Source organism: Colletotrichum godetiae (genome assembly GCF_030913485.1).
Source record: "Colletotrichum godetiae strain CBS 193.32 chromosome Unknown BDP55scaffold_8, whole genome shotgun sequence".
Taxonomy (NCBI): domain Eukaryota; kingdom Fungi; phylum Ascomycota; class Sordariomycetes; order Glomerellales; family Glomerellaceae; genus Colletotrichum; species Colletotrichum godetiae.
In genome coordinates, this window is record NW_026851256.1 from 554,936 (window position 1) to 570,735 (window position 15,800).

General features: G+C 52.4%; 8 protein-coding genes across 8 annotated transcripts; 5 read left to right on the forward strand and 3 right to left on the reverse strand.

The window, feature by feature from the left end:
• Positions 1–187: 187 nt before the first annotated feature.
• BDP55DRAFT_545983 (uncharacterized protein) lies at positions 188–1,078 on the forward strand (the record flags this gene model as incomplete). Its single annotated transcript, XM_060568618.1, has 1 exon — positions 188–1,078. The coding sequence occupies one exon, from the start codon at positions 188–190 to the stop codon at positions 1,076–1,078; it is 891 nt and encodes a 296-aa protein (XP_060433166.1).
• Positions 1,079–2,083: 1,005 nt separating this feature from the next.
• On the reverse strand, positions 2,084–3,527 carry BDP55DRAFT_545813 (uncharacterized protein; the record flags this gene model as incomplete). Its single annotated transcript, XM_060568603.1, has 2 exons — positions 2,084–2,659; positions 2,727–3,527. 2 exons carry the CDS (start codon positions 3,525–3,527, stop codon positions 2,084–2,086), a joined length of 1,377 nt encoding a protein of 458 aa, XP_060433167.1.
• Positions 3,528–5,526: 1,999 nt separating this feature from the next.
• Positions 5,527–7,632, reverse strand: BDP55DRAFT_653262 (DnaJ domain-containing protein). The gene is made up of 4 exons (XM_060574173.1): positions 7,413–7,632; positions 7,140–7,307; positions 6,152–7,074; positions 5,527–6,074 (listed from the first exon to the last, which is right to left on the reverse strand). Exons 2-4 carry the CDS (start codon positions 7,210–7,212, stop codon positions 5,784–5,786), a joined length of 1,287 nt encoding a protein of 428 aa, XP_060433168.1. The 5' UTR covers positions 7,213–7,307; positions 7,413–7,632; the 3' UTR covers positions 5,527–5,783.
• Positions 7,633–8,675: 1,043 nt separating this feature from the next.
• Positions 8,676–9,368, forward strand: BDP55DRAFT_653264 (uncharacterized protein). Its single transcript, XM_060574174.1, has one exon. It carries the CDS (start codon positions 8,690–8,692, stop codon positions 8,993–8,995), a length of 306 nt encoding a protein of 101 aa, XP_060433169.1. The 5' UTR covers positions 8,676–8,689; the 3' UTR covers positions 8,996–9,368.
• Positions 9,369–9,392: 24 nt separating this feature from the next.
• BDP55DRAFT_759818 (uncharacterized protein) lies at positions 9,393–10,142 on the forward strand (the record flags this gene model as incomplete). Its single annotated transcript, XM_060580835.1, has 1 exon — positions 9,393–10,142. The coding sequence occupies one exon, from the start codon at positions 9,393–9,395 to the stop codon at positions 10,140–10,142; it is 750 nt and encodes a 249-aa protein (XP_060433170.1).
• Positions 10,143–10,634: 492 nt separating this feature from the next.
• On the forward strand, positions 10,635–12,619 carry BDP55DRAFT_759820 (uncharacterized protein; the record flags this gene model as incomplete). The annotated part of the gene is made up of 1 exon (XM_060580836.1): positions 10,635–12,619. The coding sequence occupies one exon, from the start codon at positions 10,635–10,637 to the stop codon at positions 12,438–12,440; it is 1,806 nt and encodes a 601-aa protein (XP_060433171.1). The 3' UTR covers positions 12,441–12,619.
• A 75-nt stretch (positions 12,620–12,694) lies between these two features.
• Positions 12,695–13,578, reverse strand: BDP55DRAFT_653267 (uncharacterized protein). Its single transcript, XM_060574175.1, has 2 exons — positions 13,286–13,578; positions 12,695–13,129 (listed from the first exon to the last, which is right to left on the reverse strand). Exons 1-2 carry the CDS (start codon positions 13,484–13,486, stop codon positions 13,031–13,033), a joined length of 300 nt encoding a protein of 99 aa, XP_060433172.1. The 5' UTR covers positions 13,487–13,578; the 3' UTR covers positions 12,695–13,030.
• A 1,066-nt stretch (positions 13,579–14,644) lies between these two features.
• BDP55DRAFT_628797 (uncharacterized protein) lies at positions 14,645–15,523 on the forward strand (the record flags this gene model as incomplete). Its single annotated transcript, XM_060571942.1, has 1 exon — positions 14,645–15,523. The coding sequence occupies one exon, from the start codon at positions 14,645–14,647 to the stop codon at positions 15,521–15,523; it is 879 nt and encodes a 292-aa protein (XP_060433173.1).
• Positions 15,524–15,800: the final 277 nt, after the last annotated feature.

The window sequence follows — 15,800 nt, forward strand, 5'->3', positions numbered from 1 at the left end:
CAACAAACGAAAAGGCAAGTTTTTTCCCCCCTCATCTCACGGTCTCCCATCGCCATCGGCCCTTCATCACCACTCAAGCCCGGAGCCCCGCCGGGCTTTTATCGGAGATGGCCCCTCCGCGGCATCGGGAGTAACACGGAACAAGACCCGACGACAATGAACCACTACTAACATCCTGTACAGCGAGATGGTTTCCCTCACCCCCACTATGCAGGTCCAAGATGATCTTGCAACCCTCTTCTCTCGCAACTTAACCTTCAACCCTGAAGTTCAGCCCAAGGTAGAAGAGGAAGTCAAGCAGTCCCCGGAACCCGCCCTCGCCAGTCCCGCCCCAACACCGGCGCCCATCATCTACTCCATTACTCAGCACTACACCCACTCCGCCCACGTTGTGCGTCAGCAAGCTCAAGAAGCTCCGATTCAACGCCCCTCCTCCGAGCCTCCCCAGACCGAGCAGTTGACTCCCGAGGCCGTCCTCAGCCAACACGGCGTCGACCCTTCAGTTCTCTCTCCTTCTCAGATTCAACTTTTCCGAATTTCCGAAGAAGCCCACCAGCTGCGACTTCTTGAGATCTGGCGCGCCGCACCCCCCACCTCGAGCACAGAGAACCCGTCGCTGGCATGGACAAGCACAACGCTCGAGCAAGAGGAGCAGCTGGCGAGACTTCGATATGAGCGCATGGAAGCAGAGAAGCAGCAACAGGAGCAGCAGCAGCAGCAGCAGAACGCCGTAATGAGCCTCGACGGTACCCAAGTTCAGTCAGACGATAGCCGCTGGCTGGCAAGTTCCATCACCTCGCAAGTCGAGCCGTATATGATGTCTGGCTACGAGGAGCTTATGCGTCGTGAGTACGAGCGCGAGCAGGAGCTGGCGCAGGCCTCTCCCCCTAACAACTATTCCCACTACGGCTCCGCAGTTGGCACCAGCGGCTATAAGCCGGCCACCGACCCCGTCTACAAGGGCTTCGGCGACGACTGGGCCCGCGAGCAGAGCCTCCAGATGCAGATGCAGATGGAGAACCAGTACGGCGCCTTCCAGCACTACGGAAGCGGCAACATTGAGGCCATGGATATGTAATGCGACGACGAAAGAAAGCCACGGCACGCCACTTTTTCAGCATAGCAGCAGACACTTGTCTTGTCACTTACACTGCATGGGAAGACAAACGTCGGATAATCAGGGGGGCAGCTATTGGATTGCCTCTCACCGGCAGACGTGTTTCTTCCCCAGTTTTCTTTGTCTTTGATTTCTATTTTTGTCAAGAAGGTTATGAATAAGCAATTGGCCGTATACCAATAGGCAGGCATGAGGAACGAACAGGACTACCAAAACAATAAAACATTACATTCAAACTCAAGCTAAATGAAGATGGTGACGTGGTGAAGTGGCATGGTTGCTAGCATTTCGATGATGATATACTACGGTGTTCCAAGGCTCTGTGTTATGTCCCACTTGGGAACCCCTTTTCGCTTATCTGGGGTAAAGTTTGTCCTTCTCTGTGCTGCCCCTGAATACTGTGACCCGAGATGGTAGAGACGACGAGGTGTATGAGGTCCTTTGAGGACTATGAGACGACTTCTTTTGAGGAGCCTTCGAGGTATTTTGGTTTCTCATAGCTTGTGTTTGCCGAGTCTTGTCCCTCACCACATGATGGCCCGGCTTCCTAGGTAGTTAACTCAACCCGGGGGTTCCACTGAGGAACGTAGGTAGGACATAGTAGCAGCAACTATTCACATGTCTAAGCTTGGTTGAATTAAATCAAAATTAAGTTATTGATATACCTTGGTACTTAGGCATATCAGGTCTATGCATCATACATCATATGCCATACTGTTCCTTTGGCATTTTCCTTTTTTCTGGTCTCCCTCGAAATATTTGCCTCCCATAGATGAGACCGTGGCGAACTAGCCTGGTTGATTTTCCCCGTCTCCATGAGCCAATTCTCTCTCGCGTGTCTCCTCCTTTCCATAATAAAGCCAAGTAGTGGTGGTATCCTGTGCGTCGGGTATATGTTGTCGTCGATAATTAGGTATGGTATGTTATATTTTGTCTAAATAGTGATGGAAAAGCGGTAGAAGCGGCCTATCGTTTATTGCCCGGATGACCGGGGTGCTCGGCCATCCTAGACGAAAGCCACTGCGCCGAGTCCATACCTCCAGGGACGTTGATCTGCCACGCACTCGGAGGAGGGCTAGGCATGGGAAAGTCCCCGGGGGAAGGCGGCGCCAGGAACTGCGAGCCGCGCGTGTAGTGGCTGCTAGCTCTCGTCGTCCGACTATATCGATTGTCGAACCTGCTGTGGCGCTGGTTCGTATTCGTGTACGTTTCCTTGGTCATTCTGCTGTCTCGGTAGTGGTGGCCTGGGCTGTTGAGGGTGCTCAGTCTGCTCGCTCGGTTGTTGTTATCGTGGACGTTGCTGACGTTGCTCAGCCTGCTTAGCCTGCTCGCTCGGTTGCTCGTGGGGTGGTTTGTGCTGTCGTAGTCGTTGACGCCAAGAGTGAGGGCTGAATGTGTCGAGTCGCGGTTCTCTCGGTTGAAGGAGCCAAATCCCATCGATATGGCCGACATGCGAGGTGAACACCAGTTCACTGTCGGCGCGGGTGATCTCACTTTCGGTGACAAGTGGACGCCGTCTTCTAGCTCAATCGAGTGGTCTCCCTGTTGCGCAACTGTTAGTCCTCGTCTAGTCTGATAAAGGGGTAACTTCAGAAGAGGAGAAACTTACTTCGCGGGGGGATGGGCAAAGCCATTGGCCACCATCGCCGTCATCGCGTGGAATAACCAAAGACTCCACGTCTTCATCGTGTCTCTCTCTCCCGTATGCGATATTGAAGTCCTTACTCAAGCCACTCCGTCTTGTCGGTGCCGATGAGCTGTAGCCATCTTGGGAGCGAGCAATACGAGGCACCTCCGCCTCAAACTCGGCCCGGATATCAGCTTCAATCTCTTCCAGGGGTGCGTCGTCTGGCACAGGGTGTCGTGGGTGACGAGGGTCTGAGCCGTCGCTACGAACATAACTCGGCTGCCCCTTGAATCGTTCTCGCCATGCTATCTGACGAGGCGCTTGAGACCGCATACCCGCACGGTACCACATGAGTTGCCACAGAGGGCGAAGGGTGGCAATCGATGCGGCAGTGATGCCTATACCAGGCTCGACGGTGCTCCACAAAGCCACGTCGGTAGTCGCCCATAGAAAATCGTCGCCATCGAGGAGGGTCGGTATGTATACGGATCTTGCCACGGTTGCGGCGGATCCGATGGCAGCAAAAGAGAGAATGCCGAACGCTAGGAGTCGGGTGCGCTTTGGGAGGGAGAGCGACCAGACAATGAATAAGGGGAGGATACCAAAGGCCCAGTCGGCAAGGCAGTTAATAATCGAGGCCGTGAAAGTCATGATTATAACCACGCGGTTGTTGAAGCACTTTCCTTCCGTGCGTGGTGATTCCTCCCAAAATGTTTGGATTGGCCGGCACTGAAACATGACCATGAAGAAGTACGTCGAGCCGAAAAGTACGGTCCCGATCATGAGAATGCGGAGCATCCAGATGTGGCTGCGGCGAATAGACACGCGGATGAGGAAATACCCGACGGAGATTTTTAGAAGGCAGGTCGATATGATGTAGAGTAGTTCGCAGATGTACCAGTACTAGAGAGAATGTTAGTCATGGATCTGTTGGCAGCAATTATCTTAACTCGAGGGCTTCCAAGTGGGCTATACCATGAGGGCGTCTCGATTATGTTCCGGAGTGAGATCAGTTCTATGTCGGCCGGTTCCGTATCGAACTCCTTGAATTTGAGTGATGAGGTAGATGGTGAAGATGAGCTGCCAACAGTTAGTCAAAATGTATTTCTTGCTTGTCGTGTAATCTCTTGTAGGGAAATACCATGAGAGCAATCATCATCTTGTCATCTGTGCCGAGAGAGCGTGTAATCCAGCCCCGGCAGTATATGCGCAGGCCGACGGCGATCCAACATAATATGAAGAAGAGGACCGCCACGGCCAGCACTTGCCCGCTGCGATCCTCCATGATGGGATCGAAGCATCCACGAATATTTCTTTAGTAGGCGGTGTTGTTTGGTTCCTTCTTTCACGTGGGCGTCATGACGAGGGTGACATTGGATCGTCGTCTACAGCTTGGTAAAGTGGGATGTGCAGAGTGTGATCCAGGTCGACGGGACAAGACCGGGGGAGACACAGAGCGGACGACGGGGAGAAAAACGGACCCGTCAGGGTCAAGGGAGGGGCTACTCAATATACATATCAAGAACGTCTCAACCGAAGTGGCAGATAGGTTTAGGGGTAGCCTCATATCTCGATGTACAAGCCCGTCTTAAGAATAGCTTAGTGTCCCGGGTGTGGAGAGCCGGGCGACCTGAACACACGAGTCTAGATAACGGTAGCGGGCGGGACCATCGTCACTAAACGCTCGTCCAACAAGGTCCGAATACAATCTCCGACGCCCTCGAGGATCTTGGAAAAGCGGCTCATGTGTTGGGAAGAATCCATGTGTGTATGGTGAAGAAACGGGCTCAATGGTGGGACGAAGCTGGCGAAGGTTATTGAATTGCTGCGTAGCTCAGAGGGGTGGGAGGCAACCTTGGGATCTATCCAAAGGTCGACAGGGAACGGCCTTGAAGGCAACGACATGTTCGCCAGTCAGAAGCGCAGGAAAAACGCAGGTAGCGTCTTGATTGAGATAGGGTTTCCATCTAGCGGTTCAAATGGCGTCTCTGGCGAACAGACGCTAAAGCGTGGTAGAAGAGGTGAGGGCAAGGAATCATCAGGTCAATGGGGCCGCGAAGCTGGAACCGGCTCGGAAACGGGCGACCATGCGGCTCGAGCGTTGGGTTGCGTGGTTGCTGTGCGGCGCGCTCGAGCCCTGGTCGTCGCCGTAGATCGTAGAAGAGCGGGGTGGGCGCTTGGCTTGCGGGTTTAGTTTCTTTTGGGTATAAACCAGGTACGACTGGTCTGTTTTTGGCATAGGATCTCCTATGTTTCAGGCCGATAGTTGAGAGGTTGGGTGGTGGTGGTTGTGGTGTAAGGAAACATTCGTTGTATGGTACGGATATAGACGAAAAGATAGGAGAGGTGGACTGATTATCTTGGGATCCGACGAAAGAGTCGAGTCAAGACTATTGTCGTGCCTGTGACTGACTGGCTGACTGACTGTGATGTATCATCGAGGGTTGTTGCTGATGGTGGTGGTGTTGGTGTGTTGGTGCTATCGCCGCTGCGTCAAGGGGACGAACCACCGAGCGATACTTGATCTTCTGTGCCAACAAATCATCATGCAGCCATGATGCCATAGGAAGGGACGAAACAGAGTTACGAGGTGCAGAGGGGCAGGAAACGGCCTCTCGCACTTGCGCAGGGTCGCGACATGTTTGACGGGAAACATTAACCGCATTGGGCCTTTCCTCCGGTGCTCGAGGACGATGGTGTGAAGAAATGGAATGGAAACAACTATACCCGTATGATGAATCTGTCACGGCCCGGCTGTGAAGTACACACACTCAGGGAACCTCGTCCCCCGATGCAAGATGCACGATGCAGCACACTGACACCTTCAACATTATGGTCTCCTATTGTACTTTGTACGAGAATTTGCATTGATGGATAATCTACATAAATGACGAGACTGGCTGCAGCTTCATGGCGCATCATGCACCTCCGGGTCGCTTGCCTGATCCTCAAGACCATCCAAGGCCGCAAAACCCGTCAGAGGGTTCAGAGAGGCCGGCCGTGAAGCTCTATTCATCGGCCATTTCTTGGCTCAATGCCTCAACGCTTCTTGTTCTTACGCTTGTTGGACTTGCCTCCAGTCTGCGCACCAGAAGCCTTGGCCTTGCCCAACGAATCGGTTGATTTCTCCAAGAGCTCAAAGTCATCGGCGGCAGAGTCGGAGCTAGGGGTGTGTTGGATCTCGCCGTCATCAGAGTCCAGGTCCTCGGTGTCGATCTCCAGCTCAGCATTGTTCTTGCCGAGGGCGCGACCGACAGTGCGGTTGTAGGCCCAGATGGGGAGACGTACGAGCGCGGTGTCACGGATGGTGGGTTGAGGCAGCTCGTTGGGCTACTTTGAGTTAGCATCGTTCGCAGACCTCCTGTCGCGGTAGGTTGTCAAGCTTAGCTTGCATTCTGGGCACTTACATCAAGGAGCCATTGCTCGGTGTTGCCATCCTCATCCTGCTCTTCGAGATAGACGTCTCCGAGGGAATCAACCACAAGAATCTTGCCATTCTCGGCGACAACGCGCTTCTTGGAGCCGGTGGGACCGGTTTGACCGGTCTGCGCAACCGTCTCCCGGGGGGTGGCGGCACCGCTGCCGCTGTTGCTGCGGGCGGCGGGAGCGGGCTTGCGGGATCGACCTCCGCGTTCCTTGGCGGCCTCTCTACGAGCCATCTGTTCCTGCATACGTCTCTCCTTGCGGTTTCTAGGCAGCTGGGGGCCTTCCTCATCGTCGGCAGCGGGCGAAGCAGGAGCAGGGGCGGGAGAGTCGTCGATGCCAGGAATGTTCAGGTTGTCTCCCCATGCAGCATTACGCGCAAACTTGATGTAGCGTTCGACAAAGTCCTTCTGACGCTTCCAGGACATGTACAGAGCGATGTAGTGGAAGGCACCTCCAGCTACGAGGAAGACACCGAAGAGCACAGTGCCCAAGCCAGGACGGTACCGATTGTAATAGTAATTGGTGCCCTTCCAGGCCGGGAAGCCATTCTTCAGGAAATGATCGTAGCGGTCGCGGTCGGGACCGCTGATGATGTTGCGCACGAGACTGAGGCGGCCCTGACGCTCGGAGGCAATCTTGACAGCGGCCTTGATCTCCTTCTGAGTGGGAGGCTTGGAGACATTGACGCCAGGGGTCTTCTTCTCCTTCTTTTTGGCCTTGGTGCGTTCGGCGATGAGCTGCTGGCGGACTTTGTCAGGGTGAAGAGTGCGGGAGATCTTGCGGTAGGCCTTGGTGATCTCGTCGATGGAAGCGCCGTTCTTGACGCCGAGGAGGTCGTAGAAGGTCTGTTCGGGGTTGGCCTCGTGGGCCTTGATCTCATCGCGGATACGGAAAATCTCACGATCTGTTATTTTTCCATGTTAGCAAACGCTGCGCAACGGAGACAAGACAAGATGGCGATGCTCTTACCCTCCTTGCTCCAGGCCGCAGCCAGGGGCGAGACGACCAAAAGGCCAAGGGACAGGATGCTGCTGAACTTCATCTTGTCGTTGCCAAGTCCAGTTGAATCCTAATGGAAAGGGAAGGCGGCGCGCAATGGCCGGAGGGTAAAGGAGTATCGGGTTCGAGAAAGCGCAGCTGTGAATGGATGCCAGGTGTTGTTAGCTTCAGGTGAGCTTTCCTCTCGACGTGGGGAACCATAGGTGGCCTGGAGCTGCCAGCAAAGCAACAACAACCACGTACCTCGTTTCTTTCCTTCCCGAGTATCCTCCTGACTCGTTGTCTCGAATTGACAGTATCCCGTCCGATAGGAATCTGTCGAGTTTCTGCAGAAGAGAAGAGGAAATTTTCTCCCACAAGATTGCGAATGGGAAATGTGGTCTCTCTGGGGGAGATTCTGGATGAGGTGGAATTTCCCGTGGACAAGGTATCTTTTTTTTTTTTTTTTGCTGCTCCAGCCGGGGGTGGAAAGCAGCAGCAAAGCGAAGGCAAAAGGGTCGCAGGCGTCAGGGGATCCCGCCCTCCTACTGCATCTGCAAAGATGGCCCCGACTGAAAGGAGAAGGTTCCGACCTCTGCGGGCAGGGATTCTTGCGCCTTCACGAATCGCACCAATCCTCGTTGGGCCTAGACTGATCCAGATCTCGCTCCCTTAATTGTGTGGGTTTGAGGTCTTATGTAAGGCAGGTGGGTGGTGTGTGCTGACCGGCTGAGGTAAGCTTTCTGAATTGTCAAAGGTGTCGTTTGACCGCATCTGTCCATCTCCAGTGCATCTTCACAATGGCTGGTCAAGTCGATCAGAGAGTGCTCATAGGACATCATCGATGATTTTGATGATTTTGATGGTGTTTGTGGCGTCGATATCGTTGATGGGTATTCTGTAACGATTGCTTGACATGTGAGCTGTGGTACAAGGTCAGCAAATAAATGATGAGGTCAGGGGAGGTCAGGGGAGTACAAAAACGTAGGATTGTATTTCCTACTCAGAAGTGGGCAAGGAACAGTCTTCAAAGGAGATGTTAATGAGAAGGTGTGTTCTCTAGTACTCTTCCCCCACTGGCTCAAGTTTGATGTCAGTCAGCAATTACAGTCAGCTGGCAATGGCTTGAAAGGGGGGAAAAGACGGAGGCAGGGTGAGATGAGATGCGGTGAGGCCATGTGAAAGATGGAAGGAAGGAGTCGAGATTTCAGAGTGGATACCTTCCTGCTCTCTTTTCTCTACCTGGGTACCTTCGGTTCTCCTTCTCCTTCTCCTTCTCCTCTCTTTCCTCTTTACTCATTGTTCACTTTCGAGCTGAGGCATCACTGGGCCTTCCTTGAAGTTCTGGTGCATCGGGCCGTAGAGCTGCCCAGAAGTCTCTCGACATGGAGCCAACCCCATTCAAATTCCCCCTTCTGCATCTCTGCTCCCATCCTGACACCAAGTGCGCCCAAGTCTCCTAGCAAAGTATCCGACTAAGATAGATGAAGACATCAAGGAGCAAGCCCCAATGGAGTGGCCTGCCCCAGGAGATCAGAGACATGGTTCTCGAAAACGTTCCTGGAAGATTCGCATGCATCTGTAGGGACTGGCAGGAATCCATCGAGCCAAGAAACTTTCGGATCCTCCAAGTCGGTTCTGATGAACATTCGTTTACCAACCTACACATGACATTTCATAACAAACCCTGGCGGCAAAGCTACGTTAGACACATCTGGTTCAAGATTGAATTACCGGACCATTGCATCGAGAAGCGTTCGAGACCTCAGACTGATGAAGAAATCAACGAGGACCGTATATGCTTCGCCACCGCCATATTCACCCTATTCTATAATCTCGAAGCCTAGAAGGATGTCGATTCAGCTGGCGAACCAACATACCCAAGCATCAATTTGGAGATCAGTGCCTCTTCGCCAAATCATGCCGGCAATCCGTGCGGAATAGAAGGGCTTTTGGACCACTGGCAGCAACAAAAGCGATACGTGTTTGCTGCCATTCGCCTTGCAAATACCGGTAGTCCCTGCGTCAAATGCATCGCCGGGTTGAGTATCCTGCGTCGAAATATGCGCAGAATACAGTTAGCCCCTCTTGCATCATTATTGTCCGATTGTCTACCAAGAGTACGCTTGATTCATCTCGAACCCTGGAGGCATCTTAACACAAGGGAGCAGAACCTATCTGATATTGGTACAGTAGCAAAACCTAAAACGCCTTCTGCTTCATCTTCTCGCATTCTCGCATGACATGACAAACTCACTGATTTCTGATATAGACTTGATAACGATGCTGGCAATTTGGTCATCTCCCCCCGAGGAAGCACCATTATCAAAGATCCACATCTTCGAGCATGGCGATCTATACATGCTCTCCAATCGACGCCTATCAGTCTCTAGAGCTTTAGCCGGAGCTCTATTCATTCGAAGTCTTGAATTAGAGGAGCTCGTCTGCTGCAACATCATAGATGCCACACTCTTCTTCGCCGCCTGCACGAGACGAAGACGCATACCTATATCGCCTCTGTCATGGCAGCGGCTGCGGGTTCTGGCGATGACATCCCAGAATGTTTCCTCCCGTGAGAAGCCCGAGCTCATCAACGCCCTCATTCCAAGCTGGCAGGGTCGCGAAGCAAATGCCGGCACTCCGTGCAATGGAACTATACGGAGCCTGGCGAGAATCCGCTGGAATTTTCCGATACCTCGCCACCGGCAGTTTTGCAGAGATCAGTTGGGTGAGCACGTGGAAGTTCAAGCTGGGAGACGAACCCAAGCAGATCTGGCGGGACGTCACGCAGCTCAGGGAGGATCGGCTGGTACTCCATTTCGCACCCGAAAGGCACCTGCGTACTTATCGCAACCCATCCCACTCTGTGCACCAGTGGTTGGTGACTCGGTGTCTGGCTCTTCATTCCTCTCCATCCGCAGCACTTGGACACCACGACCTCCCGGATCCTCTTCGTCCTATTCTAGGACCTCGAGGCATCTTCTAAACTTCTAAATAAAGCAAAGAAGAAATGACTTGGGGCTGCCAAAGGGGTGGTCAACCATACTCTACCGGAGTTTTCGAGAACAACGGGCTCAAGGAATGCAGGGGCTTCGTCTGGTGGTGTCTTTTTTGCGGATCAATGTGGCAAGGGAAAAGATCTTTGACAAACTTTGACAATCGGGTTCCATTCGAAGCTTTGTCTGCCTTCGTCGTCAACAAGCGGTCCTTGTTCCGGCTGGCTCGGCTGGCCGGGGCCTCAGCAAGAGCAACTGCTAAGAGCACAAGCGTTTCTTTCAACCCTCGTCAAAATGCCAATTTTGGCCGGAGTATTATAAGAGTGGTGAGCGGATAAACAACAATAAATGAACCCTTTTCTGTCAGCTGCGCAATCAGACCAGATAGTCACTATCAACACTAAGTGCTCAGTACTATTTACCAGTTTTACAACGACGTCACCTACCTCAGGGCAAGTTCGACTGGCACCGACAAGACCCGATCTCCGATATGTGCATCAACTTATGGCGCAGATACTATTGCACGAAGCCATCTGGATATACGACGAACGATGGCGAAACTAAAAGACACCCTCTGCCAGACGGAAGAATTCATGGCCATCGTCTGGTAAAAGAAGAAGACAATGTCTACAGAGAGAATACTGAACGTGATTTCCAAGAAGTACCGCACGGGAAGCTTATCCACTGGGTCAACAACTTGGTTCGATGCGCCCATCTACACGCAAAGGATTGCACAACGGGGCGTTGTCGAGGAGGCTTGATTCAGATAATGGACGGAGAGTGCTACTTCTGCACCGGCAACATCGATGCGTACTTTGAGAGCCCTGACGAAGTCTTGCAATCGATCCCGGCTGACAACAAAGTTCCGGGCCCAGGAGCCAACTTAAGCATCATCCACACTCACGACTTCATAGTCTACCGCGAGAATTACCTCCGTCAGCTGCTCAGACTGACCTTGACGGTGCTATCAAAACCTTTTCCCGTAGAAGCCGAGACCCGGCAGTGGGAAATGGAGATTTCGTCCTCTTGGCCAGAGATCTGGTGCAAGCTGCTCCGCTCACACATTGGGCACGGCGTGTTCTACTGCCAGTGCAAGCCGATGAACGAGGAGTGGCGCGTCAACCCTGCGCTCGCCGTGAGAAAGAACGAAGCAACCTATATCCTCGAGAATATGGTGAACAGAACCGACTCGGAAGGAACCCTCGAGGCCTTTGCCGAGGAGATCTCAGGACAGGTATTTGATGAGGAAGAGGAAGTATGGGATCACGTCATGGGGCCGACTGATAGGGCGTTACAACTGGAGAGTCTACACGACGATCCGCGCGACTGGCCCGGTCACCAGATGGCGTTTGTGGCGTTGAGCCATGACACCTATTCCCGCCGCATGTTCAAGCTCAAAGAGAGAGCGGAGCGAGCCCGCGACGCGATATCAGACAGAGGCTCGGAGGAATCCCAAAAGCACCCCTCGAGCGCATATTGGCACTCCCATAAAATGCCATGGCTGGGCAAGGAAGACTGGAGCCGCACCGTGTGGCGACGCTACTACTTCTTGTGCTGGCTGTACAACTTTCTCGCCCTCGACGCCGGCCTGGACGAGGATATCATGATGTACCTTGGCGGCGGCCTGCTCGCCGTGCTCAACCCGTGGCCGAACCCGCACTTCATACCCCACGCTTCGCACCCGGATTACTTGACCTTGGATAACGACCTCGCCGCCTACGACCTGGTCCAGGAGTGCGTCTACTGGGTCGAGCACCACTGGCCCATCGTCCCGCATAGCTTCGACACTGTCGACCACTTCCGCAATATGCTCGAAAAAGGTCAAAATATCATTTATGCGATTGAACGCAACACGGCGCTCGCGCTCGCGGATATGAGGTCGCGAAACCGCTCGGCGGACGCGAGGACGCACAAGTACTCCGTGCTGCCCGAGCAAGCCGTCGCCGACGGCACGCCTAACTGCAATATCTGCATGTCCGGCTGGGAGGAGTACCCGAATCACGAGCCCGTGATGTTGCCCTGCTGCTCGCAGTACGTGGGGCGCAAGTGCCTCAAGAGCTGGCTGGCGCTGCGCGACCTCCGCGGGGCTCCCGAGGGGCGGCAGGAGACGGAGCAGACCTGGGCGGCGCAGTTTAGTTGCCCGTTGTGTAGACAGAAGATTGGGCCGCATTTCTCGCCGAATATCAGGCAGGGTGGTATGGTGGAAACCCGGGACTATAGTTTTTATGGCGGCTTGCGGGATTATGCAAATCCTGAGGGGTATTGGGATAATCGACCGGCGCAATGGGGTGCTTGATTAGGGGGTCGTCTGGTTTTGTTTTGAATCGTGGGTTTGCTGAGGCTTCACAACATGATTGAACAGATGGACAGGTCTGAGAATAGATCTAGGTGGTGGGAGAGAGTTGAGCTTGGAACTTGAGGTGAATTTGTGCCGAGGACGAGGGCTTAAAGATGTATACATGTATGGGACAGGACTGTGATTCATTCTGGAAGGTGAATATATGGTCATCGATCATATAGGCATAGTCATCCTGAGACTATTGAGATTAGGTTGTAAGACGTATGGAAAACTATCATTGATATGTCTGGATGGAGGCTGGGGCCAGTCTTTATGTAAGTTCTGAGGCAAGTTTGGGAAGGCGCATCGTGTTCGCAGACTACCTTATAGAAAACTCATGGAGTTGAACTTTTAATTACTTATGGTGTCGATTTCCCTAAAGGTTTGGCGTGTGAGAGAGACTTCATTCGGCAAAGTTGACATCTTATTTGGCGAGTTCGTCCGGCAGCAAGTCGTGATAATAGCCCACCAGCGTAGCCATGTACCGCAGTTCACCCTTCAAGACCCTTCCATATCCATTTAATTTCGTCTGGCCATATTGGGCCATGCTACTCTGCATATCCTCTCTCCCCCATGCAATCATTGATGCAGTCGACGACCGTGAGCAGCATGAATAGCTCCGGGGTGCATTGGAGAGCACAGTAACCCTGTGGCTTCGTTAGCTGGACAGACTCTTCCCAAAGAAACATGAACTAAAAGAAAATGGTCCTGTCATGCGCTCAAAATTTATCTGCGTCTAGGTATCTCGGTATAGCAAAGAGATCGCAGGTTTCTTCCGCTTCTTCTTTGTTTTTTGGACTTACGTAGTTCCTGAGTGCTGCCACATGCGGGATATTATCAACAACATCTATGGGGCTCACGGTAGTGAGTTTGTCGTCAGGTTGACTGGGCAAATCTGCACTGGGGCCCAAGGTAGAGAGTGTCTCGTCAGGTTGAACGGGGAGGCCTGCACTGGGTGCCACAAGGAGGCCAAGCAGAGCGGAGAGGAATAGTTTAGGATGCATTGTCGGGGTCGTGCTTGGTATGGGTGGTGGCGACTTGGCAAATTTCGTTTCTTGGAGGAAGCGTGGATTTGTTTGGTTTATCTGAAGAAGCGTGGATACATGAAGGAAGAAGATAAAAAAGAGTATCGAGAAGGCGAGCTACTGACTTTTATACACGGATTCCAGGACGCGGAAAGGAATGGGCAGCTCAGTAAAGGTTGATGTCATTCGAAACTGTTTTCTTGTACTCGTGACTTGTTAAGAATATATGGTGGGTTTCTCCGATAGCAAGGTACTTGGATCCATCAAGTTGAATCGAGAATATCTACGGCATGTCAGTCGCGGTTTCGCGGGCCAGAAGCAGAGAAGGTATGGCGGCTCCGACCTTGGCGGCATCACCGGCCGTCTACCCGCCAAGGTGTTGCGCTACAAAACCTCTGTAGCCGGCGGCGCGGCAGGGCGGTCCAAAGGGGTACATGTTCAAGCAAAGTTTCTATCCTATGGAAGGGTCCTTATACAAGATTGACTTGAAGAGATTCCAATAAGGTAGTATACGGTACCTTAATGAGGTTCGGAGATACTCGCAATGGGTGAGCTTCAAGTACTTGTTTCCAGTCTACACTGTAAGCTGACCCTCCTTTTTTCTGCTGTGAATCCGACTCGAATCTGAGCAAACCCTTAAACATCAAGTGACGGTTTTGTTGAAGTTGTGTTCCAGCTGCTTACTGCCAAAGTAATAATCGTTTTTGAATGATCCCAGTCAACCCTGGGAGAAGAACTGGGCAAGTACAGCCAAGATATGCTATAGAAAGAATCTGTGGTGTGATACTAAATCAGTGTCGGTTTGTTGATCTGTTGAGTTTGAATAGACTCTATAGTATAGGCAAAGGGTGCCCCTGAGTTGGTTGTGAGCTAAATATCTCCTTCAACTAGACAGAGAACAATGCCCTTGTTCAATCCTACACATTATTCAAGTCGGACGGCCTTGGGTCGTTCTCGACTACCCAAGGTCGTTACTTGCCTCAAAGAATAAGCTTAAATAGGGTGATAATCCATTGTCGAGGTCAATAAATCCATTACACTCACACCCAAGTTCGTCACACACCTCCAAACCATCTCATCACGAATCGAAATACGCGCTCAGAAGAATACTAGCTCGCACCACACACAACTTCCAAAATGTGTACGAAGAGCATCATTAACATTCTGCTGGGAAGAACCGGGCGTCAGGTTGACCAAGCCGCGGACTATGTATCCCCCTTGCCTCTACCCACGGAAGAGTCTCCAGCATCATCTTCTTCCTCCTTGAAAAGCTATCGAAAGCTTCTAGGGGACGCCACAATAGGACTCGGCGAGGATTTAGAGTCTGATTCAGAGTCCGACGAAAATCCAGGCTTTAGATCGACTCAGTCTACAGACTCCCTTGCCTTCGACCAAACCCAGATCGGCGTCTCCCAATGGCTTAGGGAGGTTGAAGCCGCTAAAGGTACTCTGAGAGCGCGTAACCCGGATCCAGCCTCCGCTTCACCTATCCAAGACCTTCCTGCTGGTGCGCACAACGGAAATCAGTCCAGATGGTCACACTCCACCGACTCCCTGGCTCATGAGGGACTTCCCAACGACTTCTCTTTCTGGGACCTAGAGACCGGATCAGAGACGGGTAGTCCGACATCTACTTCGACTAGCCAGAGCCTCTCTTCCAGCAGTCCGTCGTCGACGCAAGAAGAAGCTGCTGGAGACCTCGATGGTGAGGATGCAAGAGAGCCCCCTCAAGTTGACCCAGTCACTTTCGCCCTGCTGTGGAGCAGGGACGATTCGATTCTTGCTAGGCTGCGCGGCGAGGAGCCTCCCCATTTCCACACGCCAACTCCTGCTATATTGAGCCCTAGAGCCACCTGGTATGTTGATGAGATTGAAACCGCTCAAGCTATTGAAGTGCATGAGTTTGGCCCAGGGGATGCCACGGTTGTCGACAGTGGTGCAACCTTAGAGGCTGTTGAGGTTCCGCTTAGGATCAACCCCAAGCGTCAGGGTCGAGTCTTTGAAGGTGATTTTTGATCGATTGTTATTTGGGATAGAGAGGTAATGTTGTATACTGGTTTTGATTGGGTTAGAATGGGCAAGAAAAAGTCTGTTGGTAGGTGTTCTCCCATTTGAAGCAGTTTGGTTTGTATAATGATCAAAATGAAATGTAAAAGACAGCAGTAAGGGCCAGCCACCTCCGAGTGAGTAGGTAGGTAGGCGAGAAGAGAAGAAACGAAGCTCGGTGAAATCTGTGTGAATTGTGGAAGTTGGGCTCTGTGTATTAAATATGCTCAAGACTGTGAACCCAGAA